The following is an 18,493-nucleotide window of genomic DNA, read 5'->3' as shown; positions in this document are numbered from 1 at the left end:
AGGCTAACTCCTTAACATTTTAAGACATTTATTTTCTTTGTTAGCGCGGCCTCTTTCTGGTCAATGTAATGAATAGTCTGTGGTCACACACGATAACTGAAATGTGTCAGTCACACGCGATAACTGAAATGTGTCAGTCACACGCGATAACTGAAATGTGTCAGTCACACGCGATAACTGAAATGTGTCAGTCACACGCGATAACTGAAATGTGTCAGTCACACGCGATAACTGAAATGTGTCAGTCACACGCGATAACTGAAATGTGTCAGTCACACGCGATAACTGAAATGTGTCAGTCACACGCGATAACTGAAATGTGTCAGTCACACACGATAACTGAAATGTGTCAGTCACACACGATAACTGAAATGTGTCAGTCACACGCGATAACTGAAATGTGTCAGTCACACGCGATAACTGAAATGTGTCAGTCACACGCGATAACTGAAATGTGTCAGTCACACGCGATAACTGAAATGTGTCAGTCACACACGATAACTGAAATGTGTCAGTCACACACGATAACTGAAATATGTCAGTCACACACGATAACTGAAATGTGTCAGTCACACACGATAACTGAAATGTGTCAGTCACACGCGATAACTGAAATGTGTCAGTCACACACGATAACTGAAATGTGTCAGTCACACGCGATAACTGAAATGTGTCAGTCACACGCGATAACTGAAATGTGTCAGTCACACACGATATCTCAATTGGCCCAAGGGGGGTGGGAAGCTCCATCATTCGTGGGGGATGACATGTTTACCGTTGCCTTGTTTATGTTATGCATGTGTCTGTTTCCTGTTAGTATTGTTTTGGTGAGTGTGTGCGTGTGTGATGTGCGTGTGGGTGTGTGTGTGAGCGAGAGAGAGAGAGGCAGAAACATTGCATTGAAACAAAGAAAACAGAGACAGAAAGCGAGGGAGATGGGGTAGCTAACACAACAGGGATCGGTTCAGAGGTACGCAAATGGTCAGTAAAATCAGGCAGATGGGTGCGCAATGGGTTCAATGGAGCTGACGTTAGTGTGTGTGTGAGCAGGAGTGAGAGAGTGTGAGCCTGTCATTGTGTCTATGTAGTGGGCCGTAATGGGTGTAATGTAGCTGAGATTTGTTTGTGCGTGTGCACATGGGCGCACGTGTGTGTGTGTGTGAGTGTGAGCTTGAGTGTATGCGGGCGTATGTGCATGCGTGTGTGTGTGCGTGTGTGTCCTGTCAGTGTGTTTATGCAGACGGCTGTAATGGATGTAGTGGATGTAATGACTGCAGGCTAATCTTAGGGGCGAGTCATATGGTTACCAAGCCAACACCCTCAGGTCACTGCTGATCACTACCTGTCAGTCGGGAGGGCAGTCGGGAGTTTTTTTTTAATGCGCGTGTGTGTGTGTGTGTGTTTGCGCACGTGTGTGTTTTTGCATGGTTGTGCGTGTGTGTCTGTGTTTTGAGGGTTAATTAAACACGAGCCAAAATATCCTGATGTACTATGTGTCACATCAGTCCTTTCCCCTTATAAGGCTCAGTGTCTAGATCTACGTGCCACTACTGGCATCCGTCCAAGTTGGGTAACAGTTTGATAAGAGTTGGATAGGAGTTGATTTCCAAATAGCCCCCCCATCCACCCGCCGTCACTCCCCATCTAGGAAGCTGCGCTGTAGGAGGGGGAAGTTCAGTTTCCCACTCTGCCCTGGTTGTTTTCGCTGCCCTGGTTTCTAGGCGACGGGCAGACAGACGGACAGACAGGCGGGTGGATGGAGGGTCAGATACAGAGACAGACTCCACGCTGTTGCTAATTGCTCTTTGTCCTCAGTGCGAGGTCAAGCATGTGCCTCACTGCCTGCAGCCTGGTTCAACCAGCCTGCAGGAGAAGGGAGGGGAGAAACTAGGCTTTGTCCTATGTGGTACCCTATTCCCTATTTAGTGCACTACTTTTGAGCAGGGCTCATAGAGCTATCTGGTGAAAAGTAGTGCACTATTTAGGGAATAGGGTGCCGTTTGGGACGCTACCCGTGCAAGAAAGAAGAATGTTAATCCTGATTCCCGCTCTGTAGAGAACTCACCCTGATTTACTGGACCTGTTGCCTGCTGCCTGGCCTGCTCCCCCAGCAGGGAATGAGACGGTCCACATTGAATGGACTAGAGTCACTCTGAATGGACTTTGGTGTGTGTGTGTGTGTGTGTGTGTGTGGGGGGGGGGGGGGGGGGGGGGGGGGGGGGGGGGGGGGGGGGGGGTCGTTGCGTGTGTGTGGAGATGTGGTGAAACGAGGGGCACCTGGCAGAAATCAGAGAAAGAAAGAAACAGAGGAATAAAGAGAACAAGGGAGGGAGGCCAAGAGAAGGAGGGAGAGAGCGAGGGAGCCGAGAAGGCTTGTCAACCACATCAAGCCCTCTTCTCAGTGAACAGTGTGAAGAAGTGGGATGTTTTATTTCTCTCATGTTAATTCATTTTCACTTGCAGTTACTTGATGAGTAAATTATCCCTTACAGTGATGCTAGAGTACCTCCCTAAACCAACCCATGTCTGACAAAACAGATCTATAAAAATGTCCAACAAAAAAGGTCTCTTCACACACACGCTACTTATACAGTACCATGAAGGGCTTCTTTGAAGTGACTAATAAGAGAGTGTGAGTAGATGGACAGACGGCAACCCACAACGAGTTCAATATCAGCCTTTGGGAACTGCAGGCACAGTAAAAGGAGAGGAGGAGAGGGAAGAAAGGGGGAGAGAGGAGAAAGGGAGAGAGGGTTGTTGCCTCTGTCACATCCCTCTGATCTCATACTGCCTCTTCAGCAGATGGTGATGTACCATAGGGGTCTGATCAGTAGTCTCAGACGTTTTCTGACTTAACTTACTGAACCTATGTAGTAGTGCTGAGCGATTCACTGAGATGTCGGTTATTTTTCGTTTTTTAAACAACTAATCGGCCAAATTAGGTTCAATTATTTGAATTCCATTTGTCGTTTTTTTCTTCTTCTGTGAGCTCAATGCGCACATTGCACAGTTTCTGTAGAGATAAATCAGCTCAAGCCTGAACTGTGTGATGTCGTAGGGAGTTGTAGTTTCCAACACGCCAATATTCTACATAGTTTAGCGCAGAAAAATGTGTTAATTAACTGCAACTTTTGACCGTCCGGTCTGTGTGTTTCTTTTACACCTGCTATGTTAGGTTAGTGTGGGGCAGACACGGAGAGAGAGGAGACAGAGGAATGCGTATATTTGAGCGCCATAGAGAGCAGTTGCTTCGTAGGTATCTCTACCAGAAAATACATGATCTAAGTCACGTGTCAAACTCATTCCACGGAGGGCCGCGTGTCTGTGGGTTTCCTGCTCCGCCCTCGTACTCGATTGACGAATTAAGGTCACTAATTAGTAAGGAACTCCCATCATCTAGTTGTCTAGGTCTTAATTGAAAGGGGAAAAAAACAAAAAACCTGCAGACACTGAGCTCTCCGTGGAATGAGTTTGACACCTCTGAAGTGATTGATAGTTTGTTATTTAGCAGTCATAAAAGTATGACTTATTTACTTTGAAGAACTACTAAAATAGTGATTTAGTCAGACAGCATAGGCAGCAGCTCTATAGAGATGAGATGACTTGAAATGAAATAATAAAGTCATCAAATTAAACAAATGTAATATTCCGGTACACAACAACTGACATTAGTTTATTAAAGTAAAGTAATGTGAATAAACGATGATTAATAAGTGATAAGCAGTAATGGGCAATCACTACCATCGTGGGACTTTCATTCATTGTTTTATTCTGTGTTGTTACAGCATTCAACCCACATAATGCATAGCGCATTTAATGTAAAACCTCCAAAAGCGCTAATCGCTCAGTGCTACTATGTGAAACAGTCAGGCTCTTGATTTGATCTGTGAAGACTGTGGGGGAAGGGCAGTTGAATTGGACTATGACTGTAAGGGCCCAGGTGTGTGTCAGTTAGCTCTTTTCCCCGCTGTGTTCCAGACTGCCCTACTCTGTGGTGTTTCTTTGTGGTAACTAGCTATGACCCAGTGGTCGGTTGGATGGTTGCAAAGCCATTCTGCATCCAACTTTCGGTGGTGGTGATGGTGGTGACAGAGCATCATTACATTCTCAATTCATCTCATTTGTTTAAGAGCATATTGAATAATGACAGATCTATCGAGTTCTTTTGGTCGCAGAGTAAGACATCCCTGGACCCTGCCCCTGCCCCGGCCCCAGTCAATTTCACACACAAACAGCACCTCTCTCTCTCGCCTCTCTGGGAGGTGTGGGCTGCGGTCAGCCCGTGTTTACCAAGGGAAACGCTCTGGCCCTGGCTTCAGTTGGGGGTCCGTCATGTTGCTCCCTGGAGGGAGCCGTCACGCTAAGTAGACAAACACTTCAGCTTAATAAGGTGTGATTGACAGCCATACCTGTGAGTTAGGTGTAGTTTACTGCTACCTCAGGAAGGTCAGAGGAAGGTGAGGCAAGCGTGACCGGAGTTTGGGTGTGTGTGTGTTTGCCGAACTTGAGTTTTTTTTCCACTGCTGTTGAATTGGGCTAAACACACATCTGCACGCAGACAACATGTGGACACACGTATGGGACGGATGTGAGGAACAACTTCTATTCATTTTATTTCCAGTCATAAATGCTAAGCTATTTTAGCCATTGCTTGTCATCAATTAGATCAACGAGAGCCGATCTCTCAATGTGCACCCCATTCCAGATATGACACGTCGTCTCATTCACATCCTGTGTACAAGACACAGGTTCGACTGTTCAGACCCAGGCAACAGCAGGGCACATTACATGTTTCACCATATCAGCTGTTTTAGCAGACAGTGCTTGTGTCAGCGGACCTAACATTTCTGCCTACTGAAACAAAACATCTTTCTGTATGTAGGGTTTTTACTCTCTGGACAGAAGGAGATGTTAAGTCACCCCCCTTCCCTCTTCCTCCTGTCCAGTAAGCAGCTAATTGCCCCTCTCCCCCTCCCAGTAGTGGTAGGAGGGTAGGACACTCCATCCTGCTTACCACAATGTAATGATGAGAATACCTCTATCACAGGGACTCATCGGGGCATCAGAACAAGGCAGAAAATAACCATCAAGAAGGAGAGGAAATGACGAAAAGACGAGGAGAGATTTGTGAAAGGAGTAGACGGCTGGATAGAGGGAGAGGAAAAGGGAGATTACGGCGGAGGGGAAAGAGAGAGGGTATCCTGATAACCGTGGCTTCCTCCCCAAAAGCTGCTGATTTTTATCGGATTAGTTTGTGCCAGAGAGGATTAGCAAAACCAACAGGCCTCCGCAGGGGTCATGACATGGTTAGCATCGGCTGGCTGATCGCAACCAAACTACCTCCTCCCCTTCCTCCTCGTTTTCGTCTCCAAGCACTGCTCGATGACTTACACAACAATGTCTTCGTTTACGTCCTGACGGTACTTCACATGATATGCCACAACTATGTTGGGTAGCCTAAATCTGAAACGATACCCTATCTTCAACTAGGGCTGCGACCATACCAGTATCGCAATATTTTTTCCATGGCAAACATTTGAACACGAAGCAGACCAAACTCTCTGGTGCTTTAAAAAATCTGCTGTAAGTAAAACATTGTGTGCTACAGCTTGAGGAAATAAATTCATGTGACTCTGGATGACACGACATTGACGTTTGTTTCCAACGCAAGGGCTGTTTTCCTGAACAAGTTTCGTGTTTTCTTTCCTTGCCGTGATACAGCGGTTAGCTGACAACCTCACGACAACGACGCGCGTGTTTCAGTGGGGCGGAAGTCTCTGGAAGGCCAGATAGCTAGCAACTATGACAATAAGCTGTCATGTGGGGAATCGTGGGTAGCTCGTTTCAGCTCATTTTATCTTGTTCTTGATGCCACGTCTTGTTTTGAGTTGTTGTAACCGATGTCACGTCTATGGTAATATGGCTACAAATCACTAGCTAGCTAACCAACAACTGTAGCAATGTATTTGAGGAACAAGTGCTCATTCTGCAAGTGTATTCATAATTTGAATAAACACTGGAGACTAAATATATTTTACATGTTGTCAACAATCTAAGCCAACCCAGTCAGTTTTGCCCCATAGTTGCTCACACGTCGGTTTTGTCGCTAAACAACCAACCAGTCTATACTAACAAGTATTGGGACAATGGCATCATCCCCGCCACATTTTCTATATAGCCTACATTACTTTTGATCACTATACTGTAGGGAACAGGGTGTCATTCCAGACATTATTGAATGGCTTATACTTATATGCTACAGTACCACAGTACTACTACTGAGGTAGTCCCATGGCTAGTTGTCTCTCCAATGGGGCCGGTCACACGTTTTTTCAAAAGTAATTGCAGTCATCAGCTAATTGCTGCTGTCAGTGTGAAATGTTGTGGCTGTTTGCTAAGTATAGAGCTGTTAGCTAACTGTAGCGCTGTAGCTGTTAGCTAATTGTAGCTCATTTCCCAATTGCTAATGTAGGCTCGTACTAGCTGTTTGCTCATTGTAGTTATTGACTGAGTGTAAGAGTAGACAAACTCCTGCCTTTAAAATTGAGTGAAAGGAAAGCCAACCCCCCACAATCTTTTCAACCCGTCCCTGCCTAGCCAAGCCTAACAGACAGACACGCGCTTCTAAGTTCAAGGGGTCAGATATAACCATGTTAAATGGCTATGGCTTCTTGAACTGCAGAGTAGAGTTGGACGGGACCTTTAATGTGTATACCGGTTATTTTTTGATTTGGTATCTTGTAGGGCTGGGACGATACCAGTATCGCGATACTCGTTAGTTACGTGGCAAGGGAACAAAACACAAAGCAAATTGACCTCCTTTAGGGAAACAAGCATCATTATATTGTCATCCAGAGTAACATGTATTTATTTTCCAAGCTATAGAACATCGTATTTTACAAACAGCAGGTTTTTAAAAGGACCAAAGAGTTTGGTCTGATTCGTTTTCTCTGTATCGCCCCAGCTAGTATCTTGTAATTGGAGACTGTAGACAACCCTATGAAATTGTAGTGCTGACGCTGGGCAAGATGAACCTATAGCTATCCTGGCTCAGTTGTGGTAACAGTGGGGGAGTGGTTTTGAGCGTCAGCAAGGCAACTAAAGTTGAACTCTTGACTACCATGTTCACATGACGCCCAGCAGCAGGAAGTGCGTTGGATTATGTCCTTATATGGATGTGGCGAGCCCTGGCTCGGCAGTGGGGTCAGTCTGGATGAATGGTGACTGTCTGAGGACTTAACAGAGACAGGGAGGAGAGAGGAACGGAGGATATGGCTAGAAGACACACGGCAGACTAAGACACACGACGTTCACCAGACACTAATTACTGTAACCACGCCGGCATAACGCTGGCTAGAAGAACGTAGAGCCGTCATAGTGTGACTCAGTGGATTTGAATGTAGTCTGCTACGTACCTCCTACTACAAGGTCCTAAGTAATTTGATGTAGCTAGCCTATACAGAAGTTCCTACCTCAAGGTTACCCTATACCTAACACAAGGTCCTAAGTGATTTGATGTAGCTAGCCTATACAGAAGTTCCTACCTCAAGGTTACCCTATACCTAACACAAGGTCCTAAGTGATTTGATGTAGCTAGCCTATACAGAAGTTCCTACCTCAAGGTTACCCTATACCTAACACAAGATCCTAAGTGATTTGGGGTGTTTAACTAAGCCTGTTGTTACTATGAGAGCTCAGTGGGTTTGGGTGTTTTCAGACGGTCATTTTTGTTCACATCAGTTAGACTTGAGGGTTATAGACTGACGCCACTGTGTTCAGCCACTGTGTAATCAGGAGAGAGAGAGGGATGCCCTGAAGATATTGAGTTAGGTGGGGTTTCATGATGACAAAAGGAGGAACGCCCAGGAGTGTGTGAGTGGTCAGATTGACATATTTTGCTGTGTTTCAGACAATTTTCTACTCTAATGTTTCATGACTTTTTTTCACTTATAGAAAGAGACTTCGCATTGGCGTGTGCCCGCACATGTGTAAACTACGTGAGCGAGTGCATGTGTGTCTATGTGTGTGACAGTCCTGTCTTGATGTGATGCCCAGTGGCCCTAGCAATCTGTCAGTGTTCTTCTGTGGTGGCTGTCGTGAGGTTTCATCCCTCTCCACCTCCGCCCGTATAGGCCTCCTCCCATGGTCCTTGTGGCTGTGGGTTCCCCGGTAGACCGACGGGCTCTGGGCTGTTGGCAGGTCGAAGATAAACAGTGTGGTGGTATGGGATTGACAAGGAGCAGGATGGGAATGACAGGCAGCATTCCCAAATGGCCCTGGAGAAATGGTTGAGTCGGCAGGTCCATGCATTCACAGAGTATTCTATTCTTGTGGATACAGTATGTCCTCTGGAGACTCACGTGGATAGGATTTCAGAGGTATTGTCTCTCAAAATAGTTTTGTATTACACATTTTTTTCAAATTGTAAGGAGTTGACTAGTGTTGATGTAAGTTTATGTTTCACTTCATTTTGACAGGGGGGAACTATCCGACTGTAGTAGAGGTATTTTAGACGAGCTATCACATTTCAGTCAGTCAGCAATGCCAGTGATAGTCATTCTCTATCGGGCCTGGGTAATTACAGTCCTCGGGGGCCTGATTGGTGTCACACTTTTCCCCCATCCCTAGCAAACACATCTGATTTAAACTAATTGCATTTTTAACTGAAGATCATGATTAGTTGATTATTGGAGTCATGTGTGTTAGCTGGGGCTGAGGCAAAAGTGTGACACTAATCAGGCCCCCGAGGACCGAAGTTGCCCAGGCCTGCAGCTGGTGGGTGCATTGTGTCACTTATTCCATTATGAGCAGATGATGAAAGACAAGGCAGTGTCTTTGTTTAGGCCCTTCAACTGCTTCAGGAGGCTCTGTTATTATGTGGCAGGTTGTTTTTGCAGGGGTGCGTAGGTATCATGCTGTCAGGCTTAGAAGGAGGGTGGGCAAGGAGCGGTTGGGGGTAGGTGATGGGTGGATGTTGGTGGAAGTTACTGCACCTTCTCCCAGATATGTAAAAATCATCTGGTGCGATAGTCAAAAATGTCCCACCTAGCAATGGGATCTTGTGCTGGGTTCCGCTGACGCTCATGTTTGGATGGAAAGACAATTCTGTTAGAGGTTGGATAATAAGAGTCTTCTGATTGAAGACAGGAAGAGAGTAGAGGACCAGCTGATAGAGGGAGCAAGGGAAGGGCTTGGATAATGAGAGAGAGAGAGAGAGAGAGAGAGAGAGAGAGAGAGAGAGAGAGAGAGAGAGAGAGAGAATTTAAGAAAATTAACAACAATGACAAATGGTTTGATGAATAATGAAAAAAACTTAAGAAAGAAATTGAGAAACCTATCCAACCAAAAACAGAGACCCAGAAAACCTGAGCCTACAGCTTCACTAAGGTGAATCACTAAAACAATACAGAAATACACTACGGAAAAAGAAGGAATAGTGTGTCAGAAATCAACTCAATGTAATTGAATAATCCATAGAATATAACCACTTCTGGGAAAATTAAAAAACTGAGAGATGTATGGATAAACCACTTTTCCAATCTTTTTGGCTCTATAACAAAGAACAAACAGCAAAATCATATACATGATCAAATACAAATCTTAGAACTATTAAAGACTACCAGAACACACTGGATTCTCCAATTAAATTAAATAAACTACATGACAAAATACAAACCCTCAAACAGAAAAAGAAGGAAGAGCACATAAGAAATCAGCTCATTATAATTGAAGAATCCATAGAATATAACCACTTCTGGGAAAATTGGAAAACTTTAAACAGACAACAACACAAAGAGTTTATCTATCCAAAATGGAGATGTGTGGATAAACCACTTCTCCAATCTTTTTGGCTCTATAACAAAGAACAAACAGAAAAAAACATATACATGATGAAATACAAATATTTGAATCAACTATTAAAGACGACCAGAACCCACTGGATTTTCCAATTACATTGAATGAACTACAGGACAAAATACAAACCTTCCAACCCAAAAAGGTCTGTAGGGTTGATGGTATCCTAAATGAAATATACAGACCACAAATTCCAATTGTATATACTTAAACTCTTTAACTATACTTAAACTCTTTAACATCATCCTCAGCTCTGGCCTCTTCCCTAATATTTGGAGCCAAGGACTGATCACCCCAATCCACAAAAAATTTGACCCCACTAACTACCGTGGGATATGCGTCAACAGCAACCTTGGGAAAATCCTCTGCATTATCATTAACAGCATTAACAGAAACACACACATTTCTTTCCACAGGGCCGGGGTGTGAGACAGGGATGCAGCTTAAGCCCTACCCTCTTCAATATATATTTCAAGGAATTGGCGAGGGCACTAGAACAGTCTGCGGCACCCAGCCTCACCCTGATAGAATTTGAAGCCAAATGTCTACTGTTTGCTGATAATCTGGTGCTTCTGTCCCCAAACAAGGAGGGCCTACAGCAGCTCCTAGATCTTCTGCACAGATTCTGTCAGACCTGGGCCCTGACAGTAAATGTCAGTAAGACAAAAATAATGGTGTTCCAAAAAAGGTCCAGTTGCCAGGACCACAAATATAAATTCCATCTAGACACTGTTGCCTAGAGCACACAAAACTATACATACCTCAGCCTAAACATCAGCGCCACAGGTAACTTCCACAAAGCTATGAACGATCTGAGAGACAAGGCAAGAAGGGCCTTCTATGCCATCAAAAGGAACATAAAATTCAACATACGAATTAGGATCTGGCAAAAAAGTATTGAATCAGTTATAGAACCGTTGCATTTATGGTTGTGAGGTCTGGGGTCCGCTCACCAACCAAGAATTCACAAAATGTGACAAACACTAAATTGAGACTCTGCATGCAGAATTTTACAAAAATATTTACAAAGAAAACTGAGCAAACTAGATTGCTATTTGGCCCTAAACAGAGAGTACACAGTGGCAGAATACCTAATCACTGTGACTGACCCAAAATTAAGGAAATCTTTGACTATGTACAGACTCGGTGAGCATAGCTTTGCTATTGAGAAAGGCCGCCGAAGTCAGACCTGACTCTCTCAAGAGAAGACAGACTATGTGCACACTGCCCACAAAATGAGGTGGAAACTGAGCTACCCTTCCTAACCTCCTGCCAAATGTATGACCATATTAGAGACACATATTTCCCTCAGATTACACAGGCCCACAAAGAATTCGAAAACAAATCCAATTCTGATAAACTCCCATATGTATTGGGTGAAATACCACAGTGTGCAATCACAGCAGCAATAATTTTGACCTTTTGTCGCAAGAAAGGGCAACCAGTGAAGAACAAAAACCACTATTTATGTTTATTTATTTTCCCTTTTGTATTTTAACTATTTGCACATCATTACAACACTGTATATAGACATAATTCGACATTTGAAATGTATTTTTTCTTTTGGAACTTTTGTTTACTATACATTTTGTATTGTTTATTTCACTTTTGTTTATGATCTATTTCACTTGCTTTGGCAATGTAAACATACGTTTCCCATGCCAATAAAGCCCCTTAAATTGAAATTGAATTGAGAGATAGCGAGAGAGAGAGAGCGAGAGAGAGTTGGAAAGGGAATCATCACATAGTTCACATTCTTTCATCTGACTCCATTCCCACTTATTTTCCTCTTCGTGATCAGCACACCCATATGGAAGAGCTCTCTCTCTCTCTCTCTCTCTCTCTCTCTCTCTCTCTCTCTCTCTCTCTCTCTCTCTCTCTCTCTCTCTCTCTCTCTCTCTCTCTCTCTCTCTCTCTCTCTCTCTCTCTCTCTCTCTCTCTCTCTCTCTCTCTCTCTCTCTCTCTGTCTGTGTTTATACCGTATGTATCGCTCTGCGTTTTGACCTACCGTGAGTGTCGTTAGGTGTGTTTACATGTATGTGTGGGGTAATTGTTCGTGCTGCGTGTGATACGGGTCAGATGCCTGTCCAGATTCAGATAAGAGCTCACATTTTCAACGCTTTCTGTAGCTAGCTGACAGTGAAGCAGTGATATCGTCGGCGGTAGACGATGTGGAAGTTACGAAGGAAACGATTCCCCCTACAGCTGTGGAGGGCGACAGTGATCGATGGTCGTGTGTGTCCGTGGGTCTGTTTGAATCTGGAATTTTGTTAAGAGCTGGAATAGTTTATTTTGATTGATCTGTACTGCACGTGAGAGCCCTGTGTAATGACCTCCAGCTAGAGTGTGGCGTGGGGCTCCCTCCCTCCATACTTTCTCTCTCAGATGGTTGGGGATATTGATAGCTCCGCTCTGAACAGACTGATTAAGTGTCTGTGGTCCTGGCTGACCGGACACCCGATCCTCCCTGTTTTTACCTGTGTGTGTGTGTGTGTGTGTGTGTGTGTGTGTGTGTGTGTGTGTGTGTGTGTGTGTGTGTGTGTGTGTGTGTGTGTGTGTGTGTGTGTGTGTGTATATTTAAGAGAGCCTTTCTCAGCCTTGTTGGAGTGGGTTCATCCGAACACGAGAATGAAAACGCAGCGCCAGAGAATACGTGCTTTTGCCTTGGTTTTGGTTCTTAAAAACTTGCGATAAACGGTCCCTTCTATTGTCTTACTACCTTCAAATCACCTCCATTTTGTATTGACCACCCTGTACCCCTCACTTAGACCCTATGTAGTCCCTACATGGGTCCATACCTTCTCCTGTCTCCATCCCTTCTCCTGTCTCTAGACCTTCAGCGGGACTCTGCTCTGAGTAGTACCGGGCCTATGCTCTGGGCAGCAGCCTTGAGGCAGAGAACATTGCAGCATCAGTACGCTGTAAACAACTGATTTGTTCATTTCATTTGACCAAAATATTTAAGTAATTATTTTAAGTGATTTCATTTACTAAACGTTTGATCCGATTTCTCTATATTTAATCATTTGAATTTCTTGCAACAACTTGCCACGTGGCTTCATTTTTAGATGATTGTGGGTAATTCAACCATTTCTTACTTTATGATTCTTTGACATAATGTTGTATGCATGTCTGAAGAAAGAAAAGTCGATTTCTGTATTCGTATTAATAAGCAGCTTGCTGTAGCCAAGCGGTGTGAAATAATGATAATGATGATGATGATAATGATGAAAGGCAATCTGACACGTCAAACATACGGATGTTCAATGACGAGACGACCCATTCCCACCGTCGCTATTCTTAATGACAGAGGCAAATGCAACACCCTGTAACGCTTGCAGGTTGACCCCGTTACTGCTGGTGGACTGGGCACTGTGCTCAACAAAGTGGGTTCAAATTGTGAATGCTCAAATACGTTGCACAATGTTTAACATGAAATGTTTGCGAAACGCTTATATTTTGGCTTTACTAAATAATCGTGTTACTTCAACTCATATTTAATCATATTATCTCAAAAATCTGACGCATTTTGATGGCCAGTGTGAACTCCCTGGACTTTATTTGTGTAAATTCAAAAGACTTATTCAAGTTTTTTTTTACTCAATAGGACATCACATTTACGCAATGACGTTGCGTAAATGTGTTGCCTTCCTTTCATGAAGTCGATGAAAGACTTCCTTTCTTACGGCGTAGCATCTGTCTGCGGACACAGCTCTTTGTTCTTGGCTTGTGTGGGGTCATGTTGGCAAGCATGCGTAGGGTCACGGGTTCAACCAAAACGTCACACCCGGTCCTGACGCAACTGTGCTGCCCCGGCACCTCTCCTGCCCCTGCAGTGCTCCGGAGGAAACCCCACGGCCCGGCCTGAGAGAGTGCTAATCGCATGTTTGTGGGAAGGAAGCGGGAGGCAGCTGGAGCTTTATCGAATAGGTGGATGAAGGGATGGAGAGATGGACTCTGTCATGCCTCTCGTCCGTCATAGCATCCACACACTTGGCATAGAAGTTGCCTTTATCCCTTATTCAAGTACGGATCTTTTTTTTAAAACCCCCTAATGGTTAAGATTTGGAAATTGGGCACATTAATCTGATCCTAGATCTGTGGTTAGAGTGTAAGACACACTCTCACAGTTTAGGGTGTTCATATACCTGTCCCCCTGTCTCGTCAGTGAGAGAATAGGGAGGGGACTGGATAGAAAGAGGGGACTGGATAGAAAGAAGAGAGTGAACAGAAAGAAGGCGCCTGGAGTGCACCTGCTGTACTTTAAGCAGGTCCCAGCTAATGGCTAGTGAAAGGAGGATCTGTTCATCTGTCTACAGCCTGAATAATTGGTTTACTTGGAATGGATACTGACAGTCTCTCCTGTTGTGGGGGGCTTTTACCGCTGTGGGTGGCATGGATTTGTGCTGTGGTATACTTTATTGTGATTATTGAGAGATGTGAGTCTTGAATTTGAAATGAGTGTCTTTATATGAGTCCAACCTACAATCTGTCTCTCCCTCTTTCCCTCTGTAGTGGAGCCAGCGGACCTCTTGAAGATTTTAGATTTCCCCAGTTTACCTGAGGGCGTTACGAAAACGACAGGTTTCTGCGCGCACAGGAAGTCAACGAAAGGCGCCGATGTGGCCTACAGAGTATCCAAAGAAGCCCAGCTCAGCGCCCCCACCAAACAACTGTACCCTGGTAAGTACCTGACCACGACCGTTCACTAATTGGTTGATCTCCTTTGACCTTTGAACTGAAATGACACCTGTTCCTCTCTTTCATGTCTTCCTCACTATCTCCTCCGATCGTCCCGTCCTCTACTACTCCGATGTACAGTTGACCTTGTTTACTGAAATATCATCCAATGCTTGTTAGTGGGATGCTAAAGATACCACCTAGCTAAGTTTGTTCCTATTGGCTGCTCGTGGCCTCTCCTCTACCAAGTCTGTTCCTATTGGCTGCTCATGGCCTCTTCCCTACCTTTGGGCGTTGACTCAGATGAACTCGTTGACCCCTAGTCCATAAATAAAACTACTGTAAAACACTGGTGTAATGTCCTAACCTGGCTGGGAAGTCCCTGACTGCAGTAACTCCCAAAAGACCTGTCTCTTTTCCTCCCACCTGTGCCATTCCTCATCCCCCCACGCGCCTCTGTTCCCCTTCCAACTAGCTATCTGTTTTATTGGCCATTGCGTCATGATGACATGATAGTTTACAGCACTGCAGATTGGGTGGGCCAAATGTGAAGACTCACCTGCCACTATAGGCCCCGACACACTCCTAGAACCCCACACACACATAGATATCAAAGACGGGGCCGTACTAGATGGCTACTGTTATGCAAGCTCCGACCCAACTTTGCTATTTTGTGATTATTTTGCCGTTTATTTTGAGTCTATTTTCATGTAACGTAACAAGCGGTTATTTCTTACAACCGACAAGAACTCTTGGAGATCAGATCGGCAGTTTATTACCCCAATTCGGACTTCTACTTCGACTCATCTGCCCGGGTCTCTCTGTAATTCCAACCCAATTCTTCCCAAGAGGAAACGCTGGCGTTACAAGAGGCAAGAGAGAGGGGATCCTGTTGAGATTAAGGCGAAGGGAAAACTGGCCACCTCTTCCCTCCTTTCTACTCCTTTCCCTCCTTCCTTGTGGACACTTAATAATAAGATGGATGACCTCCGATCGCGGGTTCGCTACCAACGGGACTCTCGGGACTGCAATATTCTATGCTTTCCAGAAACACATATTTTCTGTATATAGTATGCTTACTTTTCACATTTCTTATTTCTCCTGTGCTTTTTTCTAGTAATACATTGTTATTATTCACTGCATTGCTGGGGTTAGAGCTGGCAAGAAAGGCATTTCACTGTACTTGTGCGTGTGACGTTAAAAACGCGAAACTTGAAACACGCGCGCCGTGTTCGCAAACAGTCTCCCACCGCCACCTCTCCCACGATCTCTCAGTGAGTCATGCGCCATAATTCACTTCAGTAAGCCCCAGCTCTGGTGGGGTGTTTGGATTGAACGTTAGCCAAACTCTATAGACTTGTCAGGTTGTGGTTTTTTCAAGCCTGTTGGCCTTACAAGTTTTAATGTCACGTGCGCAAGTACAGTGAAGTGCCTTCCGATCATTGTTGAGTGGCTGATATTTCTACTCCAATGTCCAAGATCAGCTCTGTATAACGCCGTACCTCAGAACCAGAGGAGGCTGGTGGGAGGAGCAATAGGAGGACGGGCTTATTGTAACGGCTGCAATTGAATAAGTGGAACGGTATCAAACACATCAAACGTCTGGAAGCCACATGTTTAACTTCATTCCATTTATGCCATTCCAGCCGTTACAATGAGCCCGACCTCCTACAGCTCCTCCCACCAGCCTCCTCAGCTCATAACACACGATCTCTCTCTCTCTCTCTCTCTCTCTCTCTCTCTCTCTCTCTCTCTCTCTCTCTCTCTCTCTCTCTCTCCCCCCCCCTTTACAATCTTCCTCGCGTCTGTGCCGTCTGTGCACATCTGCATTGAATAAAGATGGAGCTCGTTCTGTTTCTAATTCAGACACACTAAAAAAGAGAAGAAGAAAATGGAAAAAAAGAAGAAGAGAGGGGCAGACAGTCATAGAGGCATACTAATTCTTCCATTTTGGAAACCTCAAGCTCACATTCAGCGGGAATCCTATTCCAGTAAAATTGATAGGTCTGGAAGGGGTGGCAGGATTGAGGGAGAGGCAGAGGGGGACGGACAGAGGGGAGGGAAGAGCGGGTTCCACTCTTCCTTCCCTTCTATTGTGCTGACGTGGCTTTGGCTTACTGTTCTGTGGTCCACAGCAGCACTCTCGTTCTCTATCCTTGCTTTCTCCCTCTCTTTCGCCCCTCTCCTCTTTTTTTCTCTTTGTCTTTTACCCTCTCTTCTCTTTCACGGCTGCTTTTTCATTACTTTGTATTTTCTTTTAGTCTGTTTTATATTTTCTTTCTGTCACTCTGGTGCGTCCTGGTTACTGTCGCTCAGAGAGATGTGCTAGCTAGCCAACATCTCTTTCTATTGCATTCTGGGTTAGGCCGGCATATTTATTTACGAAGGTTGTCAAACAGTGCAGAACCGTCAAACTGTGTCACCCAGACAGAAGCCCAATTTCTCTGGAATGTGTTATCGAAAATTCCCAAGAATTTCAAGTGGTCGAGCTAGAGAAAGAGTTGGAAAAAGTTTTTGATGTCAAGTGCACACGTACAGTGAAAAGCGCTTCTTGCAAGCTCTAAACACGTGTGTGTGTGTGAGAGAGAGGGGGATCGGATTCGGCAGTAGGGGGCAGAGAGAGAGAAAATCCTCAAATCCCATTCTTGTGAGTTAAATTGACTGAAAATCCAGTTGGTTGACAGCCAAGTGTGTGAAGAATGTCTCCCTGATCACAGCATTTCTTTGAGCGGCCTAGAAGAGGCCTTGAGGAGGCTTGGCCAAGCGGATGTTTGATCCACATCAAGGGTTTTCTTAAAGGCTTAAATTCAGAGCTGAGTTCAGACACAATGCTCTCCAAACAAGTCCTGTTTACCTTGACATCAATATAGAGGCTAAAAGCTTTAAACTTGGGCCTCTGTTCTGTTTACTTCCAGCCTAATGAAATAGTCTCAAGCAACACTCTAGGAAGGACCAACCACAACTCTAACCGTTATATGAACTGTAACTTAGTAAAATTGTTGCATGTTGCGTTTACGAAACAACATTGGAAGCATAGTAGAACCTCTGAAAAATACATTCCAGGCTTTTAAGATTCCAGAATTTTAAGAAATGGAAGTTCTCAAGCCCTGCGGTTTAGAGTGGTTTAATAACTAGTGGAGGTCTATGACGTTGTCCATATTTTGCTCCAGTCATTCTCTTTGGATATACAGTGCCTTTGGAAAGTGCAGTGCCTTTGGAAAGTATTCAGACCCCTTGACCTTTGCCACATTTCGTTACGTTACAGCTGATTCTGAAATTGATTAAATACATTCTTACCTCATCAATCTACACACAATAGCCCATAATGACAGAACAAAAAACGGGTTTTTAGAAATTTTTGTAAATGTCCAAAAAATACAAAACAGAAATACCTTATTTACACAAGTATTCAGACCCTTTGCTATGAGACTCGACATTGAGCTCAGGTGCATCCTGTTTCCATTGATCATCCTTGAGATGTTTCTACAACTTGATTGGGGTCCACCTGTGGTAAATTCAATTGATTGGACATGATTTGGAAAGGCACACACCTGTCTATATAAAGTTCCACAGTTGACAGTGAATGTCAGAGCAAAAAACAAGTCATGAGGTCAAAGGAATTATGTGTAGAGCTCCGAGACAGGATTGTGTCGAGGCACAGATCTGGGGAAGGGTAATAAAAAATGTCTGCAGCATTGAAGGTCCCCAAGAACACAGTGGCCTCCATCAATCTTAAAAGGAAGAAGCATGGAATCACCAAGACTCTTCCTAAAGCTGGCCTCCTGGTGAAACTGAGGAATCAGGGGGAGAAGGGCCTTGGTCAGGGAGGTGACCAAGAACCCGATGGTCACTCTGATAGAGCTCCTGAGTTCCTCTGTGGAGATGGGAGAACCAGAAGGCAGCACTCCACCAATCAGGCCTTTATGGTAGAGTGGCCAGACGGAAGCCGCTCCTCAGT

At 44.6% G+C, this 18,493-nt stretch overlaps 1 protein-coding gene across 1 annotated transcript in view; it reads left to right on the top strand.

Annotated features, from left to right (window-relative positions):
- The window catches only part of LOC129863726 (collagen alpha-1(XI) chain-like), a 132,801-nt gene that overhangs the window by 26,536 nt on the left and 87,772 nt on the right, over positions 1 to 18,493 (top strand). The window contains exon 2 of the mRNA XM_055935923.1: positions 14,371 to 14,538. Coding sequence (XP_055791898.1) covers positions 14,371 to 14,538 — 168 coding nt within the window. The remainder of the gene's footprint in view (positions 1 to 14,370; positions 14,539 to 18,493) is intronic.

This window comes from Salvelinus fontinalis, chromosome 10 (assembly GCF_029448725.1).
Source record: "Salvelinus fontinalis isolate EN_2023a chromosome 10, ASM2944872v1, whole genome shotgun sequence".
Taxonomy (NCBI): Eukaryota; Metazoa; Chordata; class Actinopteri; order Salmoniformes; family Salmonidae; genus Salvelinus; species Salvelinus fontinalis.
Note: the sequence above shows the minus strand (reverse complement) of the source record. Positions and strands in the feature narration are given on the sequence as shown.